At 40.7% G+C, this 25,223-nt stretch overlaps 4 protein-coding genes and 1 long non-coding RNA gene across 13 annotated transcripts in view; 1 reads left to right on the top strand and 4 right to left on the bottom strand.

Moving 5' to 3' along the window:
- Positions 1-6,385, bottom strand: part of LOC125726402 (leukocyte elastase inhibitor-like) — a 31,968-nt gene extending 25,583 nt beyond the window's left edge. Inside the window, exon 1 of the mRNA XM_049002894.1 lies at positions 6,254-6,385. The gene's annotated coding sequence lies outside the window, so the exon portion shown is untranslated. The remainder of the gene's footprint in view (positions 1-6,253) is intronic.
- LOC125727770 (uncharacterized) overlaps positions 1-25,223 on the top strand; it is a 33,016-nt gene that overhangs the window by 6,785 nt on the left and 1,008 nt on the right. Inside the window, exon 2 of the long non-coding RNA XR_007388849.1 lies at positions 11,974-12,178. This is a non-coding gene — a long non-coding RNA (uncharacterized LOC125727770). The remainder of the gene's footprint in view (positions 1-11,973; positions 12,179-25,223) is intronic.
- Positions 925-24,429, bottom strand: LOC125726938 (leukocyte elastase inhibitor-like). Of its 5 annotated transcripts, none has more exons than XM_049003630.1 (7): positions 24,362-24,429; positions 5,166-5,329; positions 3,211-3,348; positions 2,834-2,951; positions 2,513-2,655; positions 1,920-2,087; positions 925-1,627 (listed from the first exon to the last, which is right to left on the bottom strand). In XM_049003630.1, exons 2-7 carry the CDS (start codon positions 5,325-5,327, stop codon positions 1,220-1,222), a joined length of 1,137 nt encoding a protein of 378 aa, XP_048859587.1. In that variant the 5' UTR covers positions 5,328-5,329; positions 24,362-24,429; the 3' UTR covers positions 925-1,219. The 5 variants fall into 5 exon arrangements, with proteins under 5 accessions (XP_048859587.1, XP_048859397.1, XP_048859486.1 ...); XM_049003440.1 differs by lacking the exon at positions 24,362-24,429 and adding an exon at positions 16,805-16,825; XM_049003529.1 differs by lacking the exon at positions 24,362-24,429 and adding an exon at positions 5,861-5,926.
- Positions 12,090-24,383, bottom strand: LOC125726688 (leukocyte elastase inhibitor-like). 5 transcript variants are annotated; one of them, XM_049003349.1, is made up of 7 exons: positions 24,362-24,383; positions 16,310-16,473; positions 14,329-14,466; positions 13,965-14,082; positions 13,634-13,776; positions 13,041-13,208; positions 12,090-12,748 (listed from the first exon to the last, which is right to left on the bottom strand). In XM_049003349.1, the coding sequence occupies exons 2-7, from the start codon at positions 16,469-16,471 to the stop codon at positions 12,341-12,343; spliced, it is 1,137 nt and encodes a 378-aa protein (XP_048859306.1). In that variant the 5' UTR covers positions 16,472-16,473; positions 24,362-24,383; the 3' UTR covers positions 12,090-12,340. The 5 variants fall into 5 exon arrangements, with proteins under 5 accessions (XP_048859306.1, XP_048859263.1, XP_048859212.1 ...); XM_049003306.1 differs by lacking the exon at positions 24,362-24,383 and adding an exon at positions 24,324-24,360; XM_049003255.1 differs by lacking the exon at positions 24,362-24,383 and adding an exon at positions 16,949-17,016.
- Positions 19,337-24,323, bottom strand: LOC125727287 (leukocyte elastase inhibitor-like). Its single transcript, XM_049004021.1, has 7 exons — positions 24,293-24,323; positions 23,739-23,902; positions 21,667-21,804; positions 21,294-21,411; positions 20,963-21,105; positions 20,370-20,537; positions 19,337-20,077 (listed from the first exon to the last, which is right to left on the bottom strand). Exons 1-7 carry the CDS (start codon positions 24,306-24,308, stop codon positions 19,670-19,672), a joined length of 1,155 nt encoding a protein of 384 aa, XP_048859978.1. The 5' UTR covers positions 24,309-24,323; the 3' UTR covers positions 19,337-19,669.

Here is a 25,223-nt window from a genome sequence, read left to right as displayed (position 1 = left end):
CTGAGTTATTTTTTTTAACCCTGTGAGCGGCGGCATATATTCTAGCTCTTATTGTACTTATGATGTATTTACACTGTAATTAATCTTAGTTGTTTTGTTCATAACTCAGTCTGCTTGTTTATTTTGCATTATTGGCATATTATTGGATAAGATATTTGTTAAGCACGAGTGGTCATGTTCCTGTTTATACTCCTGTTCATGTTTCTTTATCCATCCATCCATCCATCCATCCATGCATCCATCCTCATATCCAGTACATAATTTTGGGAGTTCTTTATTTGATAAAATAATAGCATTACCATTTACTCACAGACAATTTGGAAGCTCAAATTTACCTTAGTATGTTTTTTGGAGTGGGGTGGGGGGGGATCCCACAACAACAACAACAACAACAAGATGAACATGTAAACTCTTCATAGAACTAGTCAGGGTAGAAATTTAAAGACTGATCTTAGCGATGTGAGGCAACAGTAGGAACCACTGCACCAACATGCCACCCCATTGACCAAACTATACTAAAGCAAATTTATGCTTTTTGATCTACCTCCCATGCTGGTATCTCAAGTTAGCAGTTGGCATTTTTGTGCTAAATAATTCTTTAAAATGTAGAGAATCAATGGGTGGATTACTGGAAACACCACATTTGTCTGACACTTCACAGCCCAGGGCTTGTAAAAGAATCATTTCCCATCAACTCCTCTGTGTGGGTTTCCTCTAGATACACTGAGTTCATCCCACAGTCCTTGTCACAAACCAAGCATGTCTCCTGCCTTCGAGAAATATGTATCTATTTCTCAGTAAGTGCTGAGTCACAAACATTGGCTGAATAACTGCTGAACACCTCAAAGTTGTGGATGTGACCATGCAAATGGACACTGAACTCCAAGCACAATATCTAAACAAGGATTTATACTGACAACTGGAAAGGATACATAATGTATTTTGCTTTATTATATATAATTACAAGCTTCACAAGGTAAGTATCAGATTATACATTTAAAGCACAATTAAATGTCAGTCGGTGGGAGAAATTGGATCAAGATATTAAACTACAATGAAGAAGCCCAAGAAAAATGGATTCCAAAAAAATGAAAGCTATTTCGTTCACTATTAGAAAAAATAAAAAAAATAAATGTAGATTGCTTCTATCGCTACAGAAATAATCAATATATTGAGTGAAGATAAAACATTTTGGCAGTAAGAAAATGGGAAATGGATCTCATGGAGAGGAAAATCTGCCAAAGAAGAGGATTGTCTTGGACATGTTGTGTTTGATGAAGAAGAGGAAGGGGTGATCGGCCATGAATTTTTTTCCTATGATCAGACATTGGAACTCTATGGAGATTCCCGTGGCAGCTGCAGCCTCAGTTCCCTCCTCGTTCACGTCTATGAAGGACTTGTGAACAGCAGTGGAGATGAAGAGGCCGCCCTCCCTGTTTATGCCAGTCAGATCTGCCAGTTTCTCATCAAACGCATCCGTCATTCCCAGATGAGCCAGGGCTTCCTTCAGGTCATAACTGTCTTCCAGCTTGAACTTTGGGAGGTACAAGTCAATGTAACCACCGCTGTCCATATTCTTCCGGTCTGTCCATTCGTTTATCTTCTCCAGGGTCAGCTCTTTCTCCAGCTTTAACATGCAGACAGTCAACAAAAGACAAAACTTGCTTTTACATGAGCAGAAACTGTTGGAGACCTCTGAAATGTTCAGGGCTGCATCTCAATAACTTAACCATGCTGCCTGGCTAGTGTTTTACGATTCATGGATAGGAGAAAGGAACATGAAGATAAATCACTAGACAGTTTAATGTAAAAAGATTTTGGAGCAAACGTCCATTTCTCAGGTTAAGAATATGTCAGAGGATGGATTGTGACATTGTCTACAACAGTGATGTCACTATGTATGGAGAAGCTGGGCTCACCTTCTGCAGGGGAGAGGAGCCATTCTGGGGCTCCTCAGGGAGCAGGATGAACATGCTCAGCTCATCACCCTTGTAGGGCATCTCCACTATCTGCAGGCCATACTCCTCAATTTGTTTGAATGGCAATACTTCCTGCAAATACATCATCTGAACAGGCTTGGTCTCCCTCTAGTGAAGACAAAAGGAAATGCACCAGGTTTTATTTAAATAACGTTACATGACAGAACTTCATGATGCCTTAAACTGTACATCCTGGCTAGCACTGTGTCTAAAGACTCTAGTTATGTAGCATACCTGTGCGTATCTATCATACGTCGTTCAGAGTAGCAGGTGTTATAGTGCTTAATTCAACAGAATATTCACAAAGGTTAAAAGTTCAAATTGCAGAAAGGGTGCTGTTGGTGGATCTGAGAATGCTTCACTAAACACCCAGCTGCTGGGAGTCGTGGCTTACTTACATTAGGTATTAGAATCTGACGTATATTTTTAAAAAATGGAGCGAATCAAAGGAATGACAGAATTCGTGTTGCAAAACGTCACTGTCTGAAAGACTACTTGTCATAACATGCAATGTGTATAAAAAGCAGTTTCACCTCATTGATTTTAAAGGGCATTTCCCTCGTTTTAAATCGTTTGAATGCGTGTTGCCATTCTCCCTTGAAATACAGGGCATTGACAAGAACCAGTCTTGTTGCGTCGTTAACTGCCGATGGATCCAAAATGTCTGCAATTTTACCTACAGAAGAGAAATTAACAATCCGAATGCCAGCTGAAAGACACCTAAAGTGAGGGAAATCAGACAGGCTGACACCAAACCATGAAGTAAAAATCCTTATTTATCTTTTATTTTTACTTGTACACTGGTAGGTTAGCTGCACCAAATCATTAATGTACCCACACCAGTGCTCTCTCACCATTGGTTTGGGCCTCCACCCACTGGTTGATTTGACAGCAGGATTCCTCTGCTGCACCTATGAAGTCCATTGGCTCCAGTTCAGCTTGGTAGAACTTCCGTGTGGCGTCCAAGAACTCCTGTTAAAATCCAAACTCTCTCAGTGTTAATCTTTACTGGGGACAACCATCTCACAAAGATATTTGTTAAGGTGAATAAAATTTGAATTACAATAACAACATTTGGACAATAAAAATGCAGGATCATCTTAAAGCAGCAGTACCATTGGTCAGTTCACATATGCTGCTACTCGTTCCCACTTTTGACTGGGCAGGAGGTCTGGCAGGCTCAGTGTTGTGGAAGATGCAAACAAAATGTAAAATAGTGAGTGTGACTCACTTTCAGGAAGCTGAAGGTCTTTGCGCCATAGAGACGGTTGGCGAGTGTCAGCTGGTAAGGGGCATCAGGTTTGTCAATATCTGAAATAAACTTCTTGAGATCTGAGTGGAGATCAGGGGTCATGTTGAAAGACAGCGCCTGAGAGAAAAGGAGACCAGCAGGAACAAAGAGCAAAGGTTTAAAAAAGATTAATCTCGGTTAACAAGTCCTCCTGATATGGGTAATGAATCTGTTCATATCCAGTACTTTATCAGTCAGCTTCTAAAGCCGCTTACTGATTAGCGTGAGCATGAATGCTCTCTAATAGCAAAACACACAAACCCTACAAAGGAGAGAATATTGCTTACCATATATGTTAACACATGTACCTGGTGCACACATCACCTATTATTTTGCCTGCCCATAGCAGGGTTCCCCAGTCCTGGAGGGCCAGAATGCAACACAGTTTGCAGATTTCCCTGCTCGAACATCCTAATCGACTGATTACCAGGTTGTGTAGGTGTGTTTGAAGAGGGAAACCTGCAGACTGTGCTAGATTCTCTCTATTTCACTTACAGGACATCAACCAAACACTTATGCAAAGGGGCAAAGTGCCGACATGGAATAGAAGTATAACCTCACAATCAATGTACTGAGCCTTGCTGGTAAACAACTGCAATCAAATGATGAATTTGACTGATCAAATGACTAACCAAAACAAACAACTGCTAAATCTGTGTAGAATACGTGTTAACTAGTCATTTGAATGTAAAGTAAAACGCTTAAAAAGTAATTCATGTAATGTAGGAGAAGCTGTCTCCCCTCTAATAAAATCTGCCCCTCCAAGAAAAAAACAGACCTTTGTTTTCAAATGATCATATTGTCCTCCCCAATATCAAACACTCTCCTACGCCCTTGATACAACGGATCTCCCCGCTAATGCGAACACAGCAGAATCATTGTGAATGAGATTGTGATTCAGTCCTAGAATGAGATCGTAAAACGGTATAAATTGAGATTGCGATTTAAAACCAATTAACCCTAGTGTCAGCTAATTTAGCACAACTGATAGCTGACACAAAAAACCAGAACAAAGTTTGAGCTACAGTTTGAGTCAGATACTGCTTTCAAGGACGTGTTGCATCAGACAACAGACCATAACTGCACATTTCTGTATACTTCTGCTCCATTCAGGTTGGCAGAAGTACCTTTTACGTTAACTATGTTCATAAGATTACAAATTGCAAATTGGAGGGTACTAGGTGTCCCTGTCTTGTGTCCTCAGGATAAGTGGCTAGGCACCGCATGGATATAACTAAGGTTTAAATATAGACTGAGTTTTTTTTTCCTTATCAGAGTTTACGTTAATTATCATTAGTAGCTCTCCTTACGCATTAATTTCTCGAGTGGATGACGAATTCCTACATGACGCCTTGATTTCTGTCCGGTTTTTGTATTCTGGTTCATTTCACTTACTGCTGCCAAACCGCTTTCTAACTAGTGTCTGCTTGAGGTAAGACGTGTGTAAAAAGCAATTCGCGAATAACTTGACATTTTAATGCATTTTGAAGGGACGTTATGAATGAATACTCAAAAATATTAGCGGTAGAGCATAATAAAACATTTCGGTGCATTTTTAAATTTCATCAAGATTCATCAATCACATTTTTAGTTCATTCTGTATTGCTTTAAAGTGGTAACACAACATGCCAACAAATGACCATACTGCATCTTTAGCTACTTACATGCCACCATAAACACATGCGATAACTAATAAACTAATATACAGAGCGGATTATTCAGGACCTCCACCCCCCACCGCCGCAGCCGATCAGTACCTGACAGGGCTGCCCCTCCTCTCTGATTCCGGTTTAATTCCTGGATGTAACTCCATTGACCCAACACTATACGCTAATGTAGAAGACAACAGGATCACAAAAGCCAGGCCGCTAAACGGAAACAGCGGGACTCCCTACCTTGGCCATCTGAGCCGCGGTGTTCCCCTTAGCGCCGAGGTAGACCATGGCAAACGCGGCGCTGATGCTCAGGGGGGAGAAGAAGATGTTGCCGCTGGTCCCACACACCTCTCGAAAGAAGTCGAGGGCGAACTGCGTGTTTGCGCTGCTAACATTCTCCATAACTGTACAGAAACACGATCGGCAATGAGGTCTCATTTTTTTAATTTTAAAATTACTGAAATTAATTCCGTAAATTCGTCTTGGGATTAAAAAGTGTCTCCATACTTTCAAAAACTCAAACGTATGACTATTTGAAAGCATGGCGATTTATACTGTCGTTCTTGACGGATAATCGATAAACAAACGTAAATGAATAAGGTCAGAGAAACAGCAGCAGCAAAACCGCTCAATGTAGCGCTGTGGGAACGTTCAAATCAAAGGAGTAACACTTTATAAAAGCTTGGAAGAATTAAACCGAAACTAGCCAAAGATACAAATAATTAAAGTCAACAGGGTTACATTGTATGAAATGCTAAGATAATACTGGAAAAGTCTCTCTGGGAAACATACACGTCCGCTTTGCTTCACTTACTTTCCTTTTTACTGTCATATTCATTTAACGTTTTTACTCATGGGGCACGGCTTTGTACCATTGGATCGGCCCGCCACACCCAGCCGGGGAAACAATAAAAGTATATACTGTACTGCCTTACGTCCTGCGTTGAGAGGCATCTGGCTGCAGAAGGGCCTGACAGCGCGTGTCCTCTGTCAGGCCCCTTCCACTCTCAAGCCCCTACGTCATTTCCGTTCGAACGACAAATCTTCTTGTCGCGAGCTATAAGAATCCATCTTGTCGTGCGGATAATTCTGAAGTCGTGGAATGTATGACTTAACTATTTAAAAATTAATTATCACATCGAAATACGCCTGTGTTGAACTCATCGCCTTAGTACAGGCAACTCATGTTTACCTTAAAAAAGTCCTAAGAGTAGTGCTCGGTCACATAAAAAAGTCAGCCAAAGACAAAGTAAACTTTATAGTCATCTCAGCTACTGTATATACAAATATATAGAGAGGCAAGACGACGTGACTCCGACGTGACTTACCGTTATCAGGAGTGGCAAGATGGACTTCATAACTGAATATTACACTGAAGAAGAGAAAGATACCATTGTCTATCCCTTTTTTTTTCAATTTTCAAATGTTTCAAAGACATGCATTTGTTTTTAGAAAACACAGCCGACAAGAGCTTAATCGTGTTTTGTGGTTTAGCGTAGTAGGTTCACTGTACAGTACATTGTTATTGTCACAACCGATCGTTCAGACCTCGTGGACCACGCCCACTTCATTTATCTCGTGTGAATCCCGCTTGTTACCAGCTTTCCTGTTTGATCTTGTTTGTCTTGTGTATTTCAGTGTGTTCTATTTCATTCTCCAGATCTGTCGTTGTTGTTGCTACGTGCCTTGTTCCCTGTGATTCCCTTTTTACCCTGATTAAACCCCGTTTATTCGCATTCACGGCTCCCTTCGCCTGCTTCTCCGCACCCGATGTCAGTTATTTTTTATATTAGTCATATATATGCATCTGTTTTTAGTGAAAAATCCTTAATCACTGATTGCAGTTGTCATGCCCGGCCCGCTCCTCCTGTGTGCCACGCCCCCTGATTACCCACGTGTTTTCTCCCGATTGTACCCAGCTGTGTCTAGTTAATTTGATCAGTCCTGTGTATTTCAGTCCGTGCCTTGCCTGAGTCCATTGTCTGTCATTGTGGTTATTACCTTGTGAGCGTATTCCTGCGATGTTCCCTAGTCCTCGTCAGTTTAATAAATCCCCGTTTGCCCTGATCTTGCCGGCTCGCCTGCCTCTTTGCTCGTCGCCCCGTCCTTGCGCCTCACCCGCACCGCACGCGCGTGACAGCAGTACTGTAAATTATTGTATATTTTCAAAGATCTGTTATTTGTATATAGTATTTGTTGTCATTTCATAAAGTAGTTCATATATTTAAGTGTTTTATACTGTATTCTGTTGACATCCTGTTTGGTTTGAAAAATAAACCTTTTGCTGTTTTGTGAGGATTTTTTTATTATTATTAAAAACAACATAGTTTCTATATAACTAGAATAGTAGTTTTTCTTGTAGAAATTTAATTCTCATCGGCTCCTTAGAAAAAAATTTACATAGTAAAAATATTGTATTATGGCCAGTACCAAAGCACAACTTTTTACTGGCAATCGTTTATTTAAATTAGGCAATTACGCAACTGTTTCAACTTCACATTATATTATTGTCTTCACAATATAATTAAAAATATTTTTATTTGTTTTTTTATTAAAAAATGACTTCGTCATATGTTTACATAATATTGAGGTATGTATTAATATGTGATATATAGTGTAATACACGGTAAGAAAGTTCTAATTAGCTATTTAGGCACACTACACTCTAAATCTATGTTGGAACACTGGACTCTAGACATCGTTATTAAAATGATGTTATTACTTGGGCACATATCTTGGGTAAAACAAATACGTTTTGTCAATAACCAATAACGCACAAAACATGTTTATTAGATTATGACTTAAAAGTTTCCGTATAAACATTGAAATGCTGACATTATTAAAGTACAATATTTGACGGAATAAATATGGCACAAGAAAATAATGATTTAAGTACATATTAGCTATAGTCTGATGTCTCACAATAATAACACATACAGTAGCACTACATTTATTTACACACACATATGTACAACTATATTGTTCAGGTTTGAGACGGATTCCCTCGTTTAAACAGAAATTACGTATTGGGGTTTGTCAAGACGTATTTGTCCACAGGACGGATTGTTTGTTTGTCTCTTGGAAAAAATAATCTCTCTCCAAATCTGCTGAAATATAAAGCAACAACACACAACAGCGTGTTCATGGAGGCAGCCATGTTTGAATGGGAGATCGTCACCTCGGAATTTCCGGATAATCTGTCGTTTTAACGGAAATGACGTAGGGGCTTGAGAGTGGAAGGGGCTTGACAGGGGACACGCGCTGTCAGGCCCCTTCTGCAGCCAGACACTCGTGCCTGCGTTCCCTGGGATTTGACCGGAACTGACTCTATACGTCCTGAGCAGCGACGGCGTTGCGGTGCAGTTCCGAATTCTGGTTCTTTATAAGCGCAGTTTCATACGTTGTTGGCAATGAACGTGCACGAGCCCTCTGTGATTTTCACATAACTTTTTAAAGGCATCGGCATTTGGCTGCATGTCTTGGAGCTCAGAAATGGCCCGTGTACGTGAGTATAATTCGTGAGTATAGTGAGGCATAGAAACTAATCCATGCCTTTATAACTTCCAGCCTGGACAACTGTAATTCCCTCCTTTCCGCCATCGTAGCAGTATATAACAAAATAAATCAAAATCACCCTGAGGTTGGGCACATATGTAGGCTACATATAAATAAAATAACACTGCTCAGGGACAGACCAGACAATGTATACCTGCTTTGTACATACAACAAGTGAAATATGCCTTTAAAAGACATGCCCAGCGTTTGGTAAAAAGTCAAAAATTATTCCCATTTATCTGTTAAGGCCAGGATAGAAAGCTGGTAAAGTGCTGATGATATATAATAAAAGCACTTTGCGGCTGGTAGGAAAATGTAAGATCAAGCTGAGAAAACCAAGAAGTAAAAAGATTATACCACCTGGGGTTTATAGTTGTGGATGCCAATAAGGATTCTGTGATGATGGTCAGTTTATAGCGCAGGACATCAAATGTAACTGTGAAGATGTACTTTTTGGTGACGGATGCCTAGAGGGGACATACAGTACAGATTAGAGGTGGACCCCAATGTCCCAGCGTCAGGTCATGTCCATGAGTTCAAGACTTCAGGCAGTCATTGCCTGCAAAGGGTTTTCAACTAAGTATTAGAACTGAACATTTTATTTGCAGTTATATTAATTTGTCCAGTTACTTATGAGCCACTGAAAGGAGAGGATTGTGTAGAAAACTTACTTTACTTTACTTTAGTTCCCCACATTTTTATGCAATATTTTTGTTCTGCCCCCTTAATTAAAGCTGAAAGTCTGCACTTCAACTGCATCTGACTTGTTTCTTTAAAAATTTATTGTGGTGATGTACAGAACTTAAAAATTGAAAAACTTTGTCTCTGTCCTAATATTTATGATCCTTACTGTATGCCTGGTACACAAATGATTTATAAAAAAATGTCTTATTTTTATATATTTCTGATGTTCCAAAAAAAAAAATAACTATGTGGTATGAAATTGTGCTTATATACCAACAACCATGCCTGATCCCGCAGCTGAATCAACTTTAGGAGATGGTCCTGGTGCTTGCTGGACTTTCTTGGGGGCCCTGAAGCCTTCTCCACAACAACTGAACCTCTCTCCTTGAAGTTCTTGGTGATCTGATAAATGTTTGATTTAAGGTGCGATGTTACTAGCAGCAATATCCTTTCCTGTGCAGCCCTGTTTGTGCAAAGCAATGATGACTGCATGTGTTTCCTTGCAGGTGACCATGATTATCAGAGGAAGAACAATGATTTCAAGCACCATCCTCTTTTTAAAGCAGCCAGTCTGCTATTCTAACTCAGTCAGCATGACAGAGTGATTGGGCAGTGAGTCTTGTCTTCATCAACAGTCTCACCTGTGTTAACAAGAGAGTCACTGAAATGATGTCAGCAGGTCCATTTTGTGGCAGGGCTAAAATGCAATGGAAATGGGTTTGTTGGCATTATGTTCATTTTCATACAGTCCCTTATATTAAACATCTTGTTACCTCTGTTAGTTGTAAAGTTGATTCAGAGAAAAAATGTGCTATCTGACAAACACCCTGACCAAAAGATGTGAAGGGATTTAAAAGGCTTTTAGGAATAGTGAACTACCTTTCAAAATTCTGTGAGCACCTGGCAGATGACTGAAGTCTCACGGCAGCCCACCCACAAGGACTCGCCCTTTGCGGTGTGGATTCAGTTCTGTGGTGTGTTTTTTTTTACCTGTTACACCAACTTTCCACACGAGTTGTTTCTGTTATGATTTTTTTAACCCTATGAGCAGCATATATTCTGGCTCTCATTGTACTGATTATGATGTATCCATCCATCCATTTTCCAAACCGCTGGGTCACGGGCGGGGGGGGGGGTGATTATGATGTATTTATATTGTAATTAATGTTTGTTAGACTAATCACCCAGGCTGTTTGTTAACTTTGTGTTATTGGCATGTTATTGAATAAGATATTTGTCAATCATGAGTGGTTATGTACCTGTTTATATTCCTGTGCCAGACCTTTTCGCCATCCATCCATCCATCCATCCACCCAGTTATCTAGTACATGATTGCAGGAGCAATAATAAACATTTACGTCATATCCCAGCATAATTCTCCTAAACACTAGACCGGCTTTTGTCAGATCTCTTTTAACCATCACAACCTCCAAAACGGTTTGAAAGAATTTTTAACTCCATCCCACTGAACTGTAAAACCTTTATTTTTAGCTTTTCCCTATTCTACTTACAACCAGAAGTAGCCGGTTCTTTGCAATGTAGGTTCCTCCCAAGATATGAAACCAAAGAAAACTTCTGACTAGCACTCACCTTGTCTGGGTTCCATACTAAAAATGAAAGCTGGCTGGTTCACCATTATTCCAGAAAATAATTTTGCATAAAATATTCCAGAAAATGATTCTTTTGCAAAATAAAGATAATTGACTAAGCAGCTTCTTTTGGATTAAGTTTGGCTGACATATCGATGTGTTTTCTGTACTTGTCCTATTTGGGGGTTGCATGGGTCCAGAACCTACAGGTGCAAAGCAAGGACCAAGCCAGGATGGGGTGCTAACCCATCATAGGGCACTTATGCCATTAATTCATAGAAAATTTGGAAACTCAAATTTACCTTAATGTTTTTGGAGTGGGAGGGAAGGGGGAAATCCCACAACAACACAGGAAGAACATGTGAACTCTACACACAACCAATCAGGGTAGAGATCTGACCCTTGGTCCAAGGGATATGAAGCAACAGTGCTAACCACTGCACCACCATGCCACCCCATTGGCCAAACTGCACTAATGCAAATTTATGGCTGTTGATCCACCTCCCAGGATTACTTTGAAAATGTTGGCATCTCAAGCTAACAGTTGGTATTTTGTAAGTAAAATGTAGAGAATCAATGGTGTGGTTTTACTGGAAACACCACATTGGTCTGACACTGTTCACAGCCCAGGGCTTGTAAAAGAATCATTTCCCATGAACTCCTCCGTGTGGATTTCCTCTGGATACACTGGGTTCATCCCACAGTCCTTGTCACAAACCAAGCATGTCTCCTGCCTTGAGAAATATGTATCTATGTCTCAGTAAGTGCTGAGTCACAAACATTGGCTGAATAACTGCTGAACACCTCAAAGTTGTGGATGTGACCATGCAAACGGACACTGAGCTGCAAGTGTGTTGCATTCATGTAGCCTGTACACAGATGGCAGGTGGCACATGTTCCAGGTGAGGTGTGTGCTGGTCTCCACATCCCAAACTGGGATTTCGTACTTTATATATTTCCTTTATATTGTCCCAACATTCTTGGGATTGAGGTTTTTATGTTAACTCAATGGTTAGCCTCACATCTCTGCACCTGAGGATCGAGTTCTTTGCCTGGGTCCATGTGTGTGGAGTTTGCATGTTCTCCCAGTGTTGTAGTGGGGTTTCCTCCAGGGCCTTTGGTTCCCTTCCCACAGTGCAAAAATATACTGAGGATAACTGGCGTTACCAAACTGCCCGTAGGGATGAATATGTGTGAATGGTATGTGTGCCCTGTGCTAGGTTGGCGCCCCGTCCTGGGAAACTCCCTGCCTTGTGCCTATTGCTTCTGGGCTCTGGACTCCCGTGAAACAGCACAGGACAAGTGGGTGTGAAAAATCACAATCATCAGCTCAATATCTAAGGAAGAGTTTATTACTGATAACTGGAAATGATACATAATGTATTTTGCTTTTTAAGTACAGTAACAAGCCTCACAAGGTGTCAGGTCATACATCTAAGTATCTGGCACAATTAAATGTCAGTCGGTGTCAGAAATTGGATCAAGACATTAATCCACAAAGAAGCAGCCCAAGAAAGCTAGATTCCACATAATTTAATATGGAATGTGGATTAATATTTTTGGCAGTACGTGAATAGAAAATGGATCTCATGGAGAGGAAAATCTGCCAAAGAAGAGGATTGTCTTGGACGTGTTGTGTCTGATGAAGAAGAGGAAGGGGTGATCGGCCATGAATTTTTTTCCTATGATCCGACAACACTTCTGCATGGAGATTCCTGTGGCAGCTGCAGCCTCAGTTCCCTCCTCGTTCACGTCTATGAAGGACTTGTGAACAGCAGCGGAGATGAAGAGGCCGCCCTTCCTGTTTATGCCAGTCAGATCTGCCAGTTTCTCATCAAACGCATCCGTCATTCCCAGATGAGCCAGGGCTTCCTTCAGGTCATAACTGTCTTCCAGCTTGAACTTTGGGAGGTACAAGTCAATGTAACCACCGCTGTCCATATTCTTCCGGTCTGTCCATTCGTTTATCTTCTCCAGGGTCAGTTCTTTCTCCAGCTTTAACATGCAGACAGTCAACAAAAGACAAAACTTGCTTTTACATGAGCAGAAACTGTTGGAGACATCTGAGATGTTCAGGGCTGCATCTCAATAACTTAACCATGCTGCCCGATTAGTGTTTTATGATTCACGGATAGGAGAAAGGAACATAAAGATAAATCACTAGATAGTTTAATGTAAAAATATTTTGGAGCAAACATCCATTTCTCAGGTTAAAAATATGTCAGAGGATGAATTGTGACATTGTCTACAACAGTGATGTCACTATGTATGGAGAAGCTGGGCTCACCTTCTGCAGGGGGGTGGAGCCATTCTGGGGTTCCTCAGGGAGCAAGATAACCATGCTCAGCTCATCACCCTTGTAGGGCATCTCCACTATCTGCAGGCCATACTCCTCAATTTGTTTAAATGGCAATACTTTCTGCAAATACATCATCTGAACAGGCTTGGTCTCCCTCTAGTGAAGACAAAAGGAAATGCACCAGGTTTTATTTAAATAACGTTGCATAACACAACTTCATGATGCCTTAAACTGTACATCCTGGCTAGCACTGTGTCTAAAGACTCCACTTATCTAGCATACCCGTGCGTATCTATCATACGTCGTTCAGAGTAGCAGGTGTTATAGTGCTTAATACAACAGAATATTCACAAAGGTTAAAAGTTCAAATTGCAGAAAGGGTGCTGTTGGCGGATCTGAGAATGCTTCACTAAACACCCAGCTGCTGGGAGTCGTGGTTTACATATATTAGGTATTAGAATCTCTGACGTGTATTTTAAAAAATGGAGCAATCAAAGGAATGACAAAACTCGTGTTGCAAAACGTCACTGTCTGAAAGACTACTTGTCATAACATGCAATGTGTATAAAAAGCAGTTTCACCTCATTGATTTTAAAGGGCATTTCCCTCGTTTTAAATCGTTTGAATGCGTGTTGCCATTCTCCCTTGAAATACAGGGCATTGACAAGAACCAGTCTTGTTGCGTCGTTAACTGCCGATGGATGCAAAATGTCTGCAATTTTACCTACAGAAGAGAAATTAACAATCCGAATGCCAGCTGAAAGACACCTAAAGTGAGGGAAATGATCAACCTGCAATCAGACAGGCTGACACCAAACCATGAAGTAAAAATCCTTATCTTTTATTTTTACTTGTACACTGGTAGGTTAGCTGCACCAAATCACTAATGTACCCACACCAGTGCTCTCTCACCATTGGTTTGGGCCTCCACCCACTGGTTGATTTGACAGCAGGATTCCTCTGCTGCACCTATGAAGTCCATTGGCTCCAGTTCAGCTTGGTAGAACTTCCGTGTGGCGTCCAAGAACTCCTGTAATAATTCAGTACAGTCAGTGTTAATCTTTACTGAGGACAGCCATCTCACAAAGATATTTGTTAAGGTGAATAAAATTTGAATTACAATAACATTTGGACAATAAAAATGCATCTTAAAGCAGTACCATTGGTCAGTTCTCATATGCTCCTACTCGTTCCCCCTTTTGATTGGGCAGGAGGTCTGGCAGGCTCAGTGTTGTGGAAGATGGAAGCAAAATGTAAAATAGTGAGTGTGACTCACTTTCAGGAAGCTGAAGGTCTTTTCGCCATAGAGACGGTTGGCGAGTGTCAGCTGGTAAGGGCCATCAGGTTTGTCAATATCTGAAATAAACTTCTTTAGATCTGAGTGGAGATCAGGGGTCATGTTGAAAGACAGAGCCTGAGAGAAAAGGAGACCAGCAGGAACAAAGAGCAAAGGGTTAAAAAAGGTTAATCTCGGTTAACAAGTCCTCCTGATATAGGTAATGAATCTTTTCATATCCAGTACTTTATTAGTCAGCTTCTAAAGCAGCTTACTGATTAGCGTGAGCATGAATGCTCTCTAATAGCAAAACACACTCAAACCCTACAAAGGAGAGAATATTGCTTACCATATGTGTTAACACATGTACCTGGTGCACACATCACCTATTATTTTGACTGCCTATAGCTGGGTTCCCCAGTCCTGCAGGGCCAGAATCCAACACAGTTTGCAGATTTCCCTGCTCGAACATCCTAATCGACTGATTACCAGGTTGTGTAGGTGTGTTTGAAGAGGGAAACCTGCAGACTGTGCTAGATTCTCTCTATTTCACTTACAGGACATCAACCAAACACCTATGCAAAGGTGCAAAGTGCCGACATGGAATAGAAGTATAACCTCACAATCAATGTACTGAGCCTTGCTGGTAAACAACTGCAATCAAATGATGAATTTGACTGATCAAATGACTAACCAAAACAAACAACTGCTAAATCTGTGTAGAATACGTGTTAACTAGTCATTTGAAGTAAAACACTTAAAAATTCATGTAATGTAGGAGAAGCTGTCTCCCCTCTAATAAAATCTGCCCCTCCAAGAAAAAAACAAACCTTTATTTCCAAATGATCATATTGTCCTCCCCAATATCAAACACTCTCCTACACCCTTGATACAACGGATCTCCCCGCTAATGGGAACACAGCAGAAACATTGTGAATGAGATTGTGATTCAGTCCTAGAATGAGATAGTAAAACGGTATAAATTGAGATTGCGATTTAAAACCAATTAACCCTAGTGTCAGCTAACTTAGCACAACCGATAGCTGTCACAAAAAACCAGAACAAAGTTTGAGCTACAGTTTGAGTCAGATACTGCTATCAAGGACGTGTTGCATCAGACAACATACCATAACTGCACATTTCTGTATACTTCTGCTCCATTCAGGTTGGCAGAAGTATCTTTTACGTTAACTATGTTCATAAGATTACAAATTGCCTTAATGGAGGGTACTAGGTTTCCCTGTCTTGTGTCCTCAGGATAAGGGGCTGGGCACCGCATGGATGTAACTAAGGTTTAAATATAGACTGAGTCCTGTGGAGCCCAGATTCGGCTCCTTATGGCAAAAATCGCACCTTGCTGGACTCCAGCTCCGCCTCCTTCAATGTTAAGCTTCCTTTGAAGTCTCAAAATTTAGCAAAGGATTCAAAGTGAACGACTTAATAAGAAGTTTTTTTTTCCTTATCAGAGTTTACGTTAATTATCATTAGTAGCTCTCCTTACGCATTAATTTCTTGAGTGGATGACGAATTCCTACATGACGCCTTGATTTCTGTCCGGTTTTTGTATTCTGATTCATTTCACTTACTGCTGCCAAACCGCTTTCTAACTACTGTCTGCTTGAGGTAAGACGTGTGTAAAAAGCAATTCGCGAATAACTCATTCAATCACATTTTTAGTTCATTCTGTATTGCTTTAAAGTGGTAACACAACATGCCGACAAATGACCATACTGCATCTTTAGCTACTTACATGCCACCATAAACACATGCGATAACTAATAAACGAATATACAGAGCGGATTATTCAGGACCTCCACCCCCCACCGCCGCAGCCGATCAGTACCTGACAGGGCTGCCCCTCCTCTCTGATTCCGGATTAATTCCTGGATGTAACTCCATTGACCCAACACTATACGCTAATGTAGAAGACAACAGGATCACAAAAGCCAGGTCGCTAAACGGAAACAGCGGGACTCCCTACCTTGGCCATCTGACCCGCGGTGTTCCCCTTAGCGCCCAGGTAGACCATGGCAAACGCGGCGCTGATGCTCAGGGGGGAGAAGAAGATGTTGCCGCTGGTCCCACACACCTCTCGGAAGAAGTCGAGGGCGAACTGCGTGTTTGCGCTGCTAACATTCTCCATAACTGTACAGAAACACGATCGGCAATGACGTCTCATTTTTTATAATTTTAAAATTACTGAAATTAAATCCGTAAATTCGTTTTGAGATTAAAAAGGTGACTATATACATTTAATGTAGCGCTCTTGTAAGGTTCTAATCGAAGGAATAACACTTCTTAAAAAGCTTGGAGCAATGAAACTGAAACTAACCAATTCAATGGTATGTTTTTTTTAAAAAAGTACAAACGCTACTACTATCGCTGAAATACAAATAATTAATAAAATAAGTTGACAGGGTTATATATTGTATGAAATGCTAAGTTAATACTGGAAAAGTCTCTCTGGAAAACATACACGTCCGCTTTGCTTCACTTTTTCCCTTTTTACAAGTCATACTGATTTAACGTATTTGCTCATAGAAAACGGATTTGAACCATTAGATCGACCCATGCATGTATCCCTCACCCCTTCTGCTGGGGAAGCAATAAAAGTACATACTGTACCGCCTTATGTCCTATGTTCCCTGGGATTTGACCGGAACTGGCTTCATACGTCCTGAGCAGCGGGTTTTAATGGACGTTGCGGTGCACATCCTGTGTTCCGGAAAACAGAACACTTGTTGAAATTCAGTATCCCCCCTCCCCCATCGACAATATTTACATCAGCAAAGCAACTATCTTGTCTAGGGCCCTGGTCCCATAAGGTGAATATATATATATATATATATAATATTATAACCTTCCACGAGTTATTTTTTTTAACCCTGTGAGCGGCATATATTCTAGCTCTCACTGTACTGATTATTATGTATTTACACTGTAATTGCTCTTAGTTGTTTTGTTCATCACTTAGTCTGCTTGTTTATTTCGCATTATTGGCATATTATTGGATAAGATACTTGTTAAGCACGAGTGGTCATGTTCCTGTTTATATTCCTGTTCAGGTTCCTTTAATCATCCATCCATCCATCCTCTTTTCCAGTACATGATTATGGGAGTTCTTTATTTGATAAAATAGCACCATTACCATTTACTCAAAGACAATTTGGGAGCTCAAATTTACCTTAGTATGTTTTGGAGTGGGGGGATCCCACAACAACAACAACTAGGCCTGTCGCAATAAACGATTAATTAATTAATTGCACGATAATCATAATGAGGTCGATAATTTTTCCGGGTGCGATAATTTTCATTTGCATGCTCGTTTGTTTTCCTCCTGTCTCTCTCTACCAAATGGCTCAGCTCACCAAGAAGAGCCGGCTCCTTCGGCTCCTAAACGGCTCTTTTTTAAAAACCCGCCCCTCTCTTCGTTTAGCCTGATGCTGATTAGCGTGACCTGATTTGAGCTTGTTAAAAATAAGACGCCGTCTCGTGGGCGGCCTTTTTCGGAAGACAACGTGTTCCGGCCACTTTCGTCCTTAATGTTTAGGCAGCTCAAAAAGTCGGACAATTCAATAAACATTAATAAAACGGCTCTTGACTAGGAGCCGGCTCCCGTCGTTCACTAAAAAGTGTCGCCTGAAAGAACCGTCTTGTTAGCGGACTACACATCACTAGTAATGAGGCGTGAACTATCGTGTCAGTGGGCTATTTGCACGTCAGCTTCCGCGTTCATGGAAATGCGGCTCCCTCATTTCCGGTCTGTTAAAAATGGCATTGGTTTATATATGCCGTTTACAGGACTTGCCCGAACATGATCAACGACGTACAACGCTTTTGTAAATCCTTCTCCAAAGTACCAACGAGTTAATTAGAGAAGGGCTTTAAGATGTCTTACATCCACGGATGAGAAGGGGAGTCTTATTCGTTCGAGTTTGTGGCTGGCGTTAGACTGAGACATGAAGAAGAAGAAAAAAATCGGTAATGATGATCATCCGATTATAATGATCAATTTCGCCCAGGCAGCGATAAAGTAAAATGTGGCAATACATTTTATGAATATGATTATATGCAATAAATTATATTTCTTGCCAGACTAAAGTAGCTACGGATTTCAATATGTTCTGTTGAGGCACCTACTTTTATTCATATTGAGTGTTTTGTTGTTACAACTTTTTGTTTACAATCGTCCTAACTGGCAGTTTTGCCTGTTTTCCCTGTTTGAGTCTAATGTTTAATATTTTAAGGGCGATTTTGTTTACAGAGACTTCATAGTCCATTTTATTTATTGTTTTTAGTTGTGTTTGGTTTTTATTCAAATGCTTTTTTTGTTAACAGAGACTGAGTCCATTTTATTTGTTTTTAGTTGTTTTGTTTATTTATTTTGGATAAATTGGCCCCAACCTCAAGAAATATGCATCTATTTCTCAGTAAGTGTTAAATCACAAACATTCGCTGAATAACCGCTGAGTTTCTCAAAGTTGTGCATGTGACCATGCAAACGGACACTGAGCTGCAAGTGTGTTGCATTCATGCAGCCTGTAGACACAGATGGCAGGTGGCACATGTTCCAGGTTAGGTGTGTGCTGGTCTCCAAGTGCCAAACTCAGATTTCATTCTTCATGTATTTCCTTTATGTTGTCCCAACATTCTTGGAATTGAGGTTTTTATGTTAACTCAATGGTTAGCCTCACATCTCTGCAACTGAGGGTCGACTTCTCTGCCTGGGTCCATGTGTGTGGAGTTTGCATGTTCTCCCAGTGTTGTTGTGAGGTTTCCTCCAAGGTCTTTGGTTCCCTTCCCACAATGCAAAAATATACTGAGGATAACTGGCATTATCAAACTGCCCGTAGGGATGAATATGTGTGAATGGTATGTGTGCCCTGTGCTAGGTTGGCGCCCCGTCCTGGGGAACTCCCTGCCTTGTGCCTATTGCTTCTGGGCTCTGGACTCCCGTGAAACAGCACAGGAAAAGTGGGTGTGAAAAATCACAATCATCAGCTCAATATCTAAGGAAGAGTTTATTACTGATAACTGGAAATGATACATAATGTATTTTGCTTTTTAAGTACAGTAACAAGCCTCACAAGGTGTCAGGTCATACATCTAAGTATCTGGCACAATTAAATGTCAGTCGGTGTCAGAAATTGGATCAAGACATTAATCCACAAAGAAGCAGCCAAAAAAAGCTAGATTCCAAATAATTAAAGCTAATTTGTTCGGTATTAGGAAAACTATTTAATTACTCATGAAACCAAGTATAGATTCTATAGTGATACAAGAAATCAATATATGGAATGTGGATTAATATTTTTGGCAGTACGTAAATAGGAAATGAATGTCATGGAGAGGAAAAACGTCCAAAGAAGAGGATTGTCTTGGACGTGTTGTGTCTGATGAAGAAGAGGAAGGGCTGATCGGCTATGAATTTTTTTCCTATGATCAAACATTTAGCCTCCATGGAGATTCCTGTGGCAGCTGCAGCCTCAGTTCCCTCCTCATTCACGTCTATGAAGGACTTGTGAACAGCAGCGGAGATGAAGAGGCCACTCTCCCTGTTTATACCAGTCAGATCTGCCAGTTTCTCATCAAAAGCATCCGTCATTCCCAGATGAGCCAGGGCTTTCTTCAGGTCATAACTGTCTTCCAGCTTGAACTTTGGGAGGTACAAGTCAATGTAACCACCGCTGTCCATATTCTTCCGGTCTGTCCATTCGTTTATCTTCTCCAGGGTCAGCTCTTTCTCCAGCTTTAACATGCAGACAGTCAACAAAAGACAAAACTTGCATTTACATGAGCAGAAACTGTTGGAGACCTCTGAGATGTTCAGGGCTGCATCTCAATAACTTAAACATGCTGCCTGGCTAGCATTTTATGATTCACAGATAGGAGAAAGGAACATAATGATAAATTACTAGATAGTTTAATGTAAAAAGATTTTGGAGCAAACGTCCATTTCTCAGATTAAGAATATGTCAGAGGATGGATTGTGACATTGTCTACAACAGTGATGTCACTATGTATGGAGAAGCTGGGCTCACCTTCTGCAAGGGGGTGGAGCCATTCTGGGGCTCCTCAGGGAGCAAGATAACCATACTCAGCTCATCACCCTTGTAGGGCATCTCCACTATCTGCAGGCCATACTCCTCAATTTGTTTAAATGGCAATACTTTCTGCAAATACATCATCTGAACAGGCTTGGTCTCCCTCTAGTGAAGACAAAAGGAAATGCACCAGGTTTTATTTAAATAACGTTGCATAACACAACTTCATGATGCCTTAAACTGTACATCCTGGCTAGCACTGTGTCTAAAGACTCCACTTATCTAGCATACCCGTGCGTATCTATCATACGTCGTTCAGAGTAGCAGGTGTTATAGTGCTTAATACAACAGAATATTCACAAAGGGTAAAAGTTCAAATTGCAGAAAGGGTGCTGTTGGTGGATCTGAGAATGCTTCACTAAACACCCAGCTGCTGGGAGTCGTGGTTTACATATATTAGGTATTAGAATCTCTGACGTATATTTAAAAAAATGGAGCAATCAAAGGAATGACAAAACTCGTGTTGCAAAACGTCACTGTCTGAAAGACTACTTGTCATAACATGCAATGTGTATAAAAAGCAGTTTCACCTCATTGATTTTAAAGGGCATTTCCCTCGTTTTAAATCGTTTGAATGTGTGTTGCCATTCTCCCTTGAAATACAGGGCATTGACAAGAACCAGTCTTGTTGCGTCGTTAACTGCCGATGGATCCAAAATGTCTGCAATTTTACCTACAGAAGAGAAATTAACAATCCGAATGCCAGCTGAAATACACCTAAAGTGAGGGAAATGATCAACCTGCAATCAGACAGGCTGACACCAAACCATGAAGTAAAAATCCTTATCTTTTATTTTTACTTGTACGCTGGTATGTTAGCTGCACCAAATCACTAATGTACCCACACCAGTGCTCTCTCACCATTGGTTTGGGCCTCCACCCACTGGTTGATTTGACAGCAGGATTCCTCTGCTGCGCCAATGAAGTCCATTGGCTCCAGTTCAGCTTGGTAGAACTTCCGTGTGGCGTCCAAGAACTCCTGTAATAATTCAGTACAGTCAGTGTTAATCTTTACTGAGGACAACCATCTCACAAAGATATTTGTTAAGGTGAATAAAATTTGAATTACAATAACATTTGGACAATAAAAATGCAGGATCATCTTAAAGCAGCAGTACCATTGGTCAGTTCTCATATGCTGCTACTCGTTCCCCCTTTTGATTGGGCAGGAGGTCTGGCAGGCTCAGTGTTGTGGAAGATGAAAGCAAAATGTAAAATAGTGAGTGTGACTCACTTTCAGGAAGCTGAAGGTCTTTTCGCCATAGAGACGGTTGGCGAGTGTCAGCTGGTAAGGGCCATCAGGTTTGTCAATATCTGAAATAAACTTCTTTAGATCTGAGTGGAGATCAGAGGTCATGTTGAAAGACAGCGCCTGAGAGAAAAGGAGACCAGCAGGAACAAAAAGCAAAGGGTTAAAAAAGATTAATCTCAGTTAACAAGTCCTCCTGATATGGGTAATGAATCTGTTCATAACCAGTCCTTTATCAGTCAGCTTCTAAAGCAGCTTACTGATTAGCGTGTACATGAATGCTCTCTAATAGCAAAACACGCTCAAACCCTACAAAGGAGAAAATATTGCTTACCATATATGTTAACACATGTACCAGGGGCACACATCACCTATTTTTTTTGTCTGCCCATAGCAGGGTTCCCCAGTCCTGGAGGGCCAGAATCCAACACAGTTTGCAGATTTCCCTGCTCGAACATCCTAATCGACTGATTACCAGGTTGTGTAGGTGTGTTTGAAGAGGGAAACCTGCAGACTGTGCTAGATTCTCTCTATTTCACTTACAGGACATCAACCAAACACTTGTGCAAAGGTGCAAAGTGCCGGCATGGAATAGAAGCATAATCTCACAATCAATGTACTGAGCCTTAATGGTAAACAACTGCAATCAAATGATGAATTTGACTGATCAAATGTCTAACCAAAACAAACAACTGCTAAATCTGTGTAGAATACGTGTTAACTAGTCATTTGAATGTAAAGTAAAACACTTAAAAAGTAATTCATGTAATGTAGGAGAAGCTGTCTCCCCTCTAATAAAATCTGCCCCTCCAAGAAAAAAACAAACCTTTGTTTTCAAATGATCATATTGTCCTCCCCAATATCAAACACTCTCCTACGCCCTTGATACCACGGATAACACAGCAGAAACGTTGTGAATGAGATTGTGATTCAGTCCTAGAATGAGATCGTAAAACGGTATAAATTGAGATTGCGATTTAAAACCAATTAACCCTAGTGTCAGCTAATTTAGCACAACTGATAGCTGTCACAAAAAACCAGAACAAAGTTTGAGCTACAGTTTGAGTCAGATACTGCTATCAAGGACGTGTTGCATCAGACAACAGACCATAACTGCACATTTCTGTATACTTCTGCTCCATTCAGGTTGGCAGAAGTATCTTTTACGTTAACTATGTTCATAAGATTACAAATTGCCTTAATGGAGGGTACTAGGTGTCCCTGTCTTGTGTCCTCAGGATAAGGGGCTGGGCACCACATGGATGCAACTAAGGTTTAAATACAGACTGAGTCCTGTGGAACCCAGATTCGGTTCCTTATGGCAAAAGACACCTTGCTGGACTCCAGCTCCACCTCCTTCAATGTTAAGCTTCCTTTTAAGTTGCAAAATTTAGCAAAGGATTCAAAGTGAACGACTTAAAAGCTTTTTTTTCCTTATCAGAGTTTACGTTAATTATCATTAGTAGCTCTCCTTACGCATTAATTTCTCGAGTGGATGACGAATTCCTACATGACGCCTTGATTTCTGTCCGGTTTTTGTATTCCGATTCATTTCACTTACTGCTGCCAAACCACTTTCTAACTAGTGTCTGCTTGAGGTAGGACGTGTGTAAAAAGCAATTCGCGAATAACTCGACATTTTAATGCATTTTTAAGGGACGTTACGAATGAACTCAAAAATATTAGCGGTAGAGCATAATAAGACATTTCGATGCATTTTTAAGTTTCATCAAGATTCCTCAATCACATTTTTAGTTCATTCTGTATTGCTTTAAAGTGGTAACACAATATGCCGACAATTGACCATACTGCATCTAACTACTTACATGCCACCATAAACACATGCGATAATTAATAAACTAATATACAGAGCGGATTATTCAGGACCTCCACCCCCCGCCGCTGCAGCCGATTTGTACCTGACAGCGCTGCCCCTCCTCTCTGATTCCGGTTTAATTCCTGGATGTAACTCTACTGACCCAAAACTATACGCTAATTTAGAAGACAGCAGGATCACAGAGGCCAGGCCGCTAAACGGAAACAGCGGGACTCCCTACCTTGGCCATCTGAGCCGCGGTGTTCCCCTTAGCGCCGAGGTAGACCATGGCAAACGCGGCGCTGATGCTCAGGGGGGAGAAGAAGATGTTGCCGCTGGTCCCACACACCTCTCGAAAGAAGTCGAGGGCGAACTGCGTGTTTGCGCTGCTAACATTCTCCATAACTGTACAGAAACACGATCGGCAATGAGGTCTCATTTTTTAATTTTAAAATTACTGAAATTAATTCCGTAAATTCGTTTTGAGATTAAAAAGGTGACTTTATAAATTTAATGTAGCGCTCTTGCAAGGTTCTAATCGAAGGAATAACACTTCTTAAAAGCTTGGAGCAATGAAACAAACTAACCAATTCAATGGTATGTTTTTTTAAAAAGTACAAACGCTACTACTATCGCTGAAATACAAATAATTAATAAAATAAGTCGACAGGGTTATATATTGTATGAAATGCTAAGTTAATACTGGAAAACATACATATCCGCTTTGCTTCACTTTTTTCCTTTTTACAAGTCATACTGATTTAACGTATTCGCTCATAGAAAACGGATTTGTACCATTAGATCGACCCATGCATGTATCCCTCACCCCTTCAGCTGGGGAAGGAATGAAAGTATATACTATACCGCCTGACGTCCTAGGTTCCCCGGGATTTGACCGGAACTGGCTTCATACGTCCCGAGCAGCGGGTTTTAAAGGGCGTTGAGGTGCACATCCTGTGTTCCGGAAAACCGAACACTTGTTGAAATTCAGTACCACCCCCCCCCCCCTCGACAATATTTACAATACATCAGCAAAGCAACCATCATGTCCAGGGCCCTGAAGACCCATAAGATGATTATAAATTACAATGCGTACAAATTATTATAACCTTCCACGTCTGAGTTATTTTTTAACCCTGTGAGCAGCATATATTCTAGCTCTCATTGTGTACTGATTATGATGTATTTACACTGTAATTAATCTTAGTTGTTTTGTTCATAACTGAGTCTCCTTGTTTATTTTGCATTATTGGCATATTATTGGATAAGATATTTCTTAAGCATGAGTGGTCATGTTCCTGTTTATACTCCTGTTCAGGTTCCTTTAATCATCCATCCATCCATCCATCCATCCATCCATCCATCCATCCATCCATCCATCCATCAATCCATCCATCCTCATATCCAGTACATGTTTGTGGGAGTTCTTGATTTGATCAAATAATAGCATTACCATTTACTCACAGACAATTTGGAAGCTCAAATTTACCTTAGTATGTTTTTTGGAGTGGGGTGGGGGGATCCCACAACAACAACAACAACAACAAGATGAACATGTAAACTCTTCATAGAACTAATCAGGGTAGAAATTTGAACACTGATCTTAGGGATGTGAGGCAACAGTAGGAACCACTGCACCAACATGCCACCCCATTGACCAAACTATACTAAAGCAAATTTATGCCTTTTGATCTACCTCCCATGCTGGTATCTCAAGTTAGCAGTT

Source organism: Brienomyrus brachyistius, chromosome 1, assembly GCF_023856365.1.
Source record: "Brienomyrus brachyistius isolate T26 chromosome 1, BBRACH_0.4, whole genome shotgun sequence".
Lineage (NCBI taxonomy): Eukaryota > Metazoa > Chordata > Actinopteri > Osteoglossiformes > Mormyridae > Brienomyrus > Brienomyrus brachyistius.
Note: the sequence above shows the minus strand (reverse complement) of the source record. Positions and strands in the feature narration are given on the sequence as shown.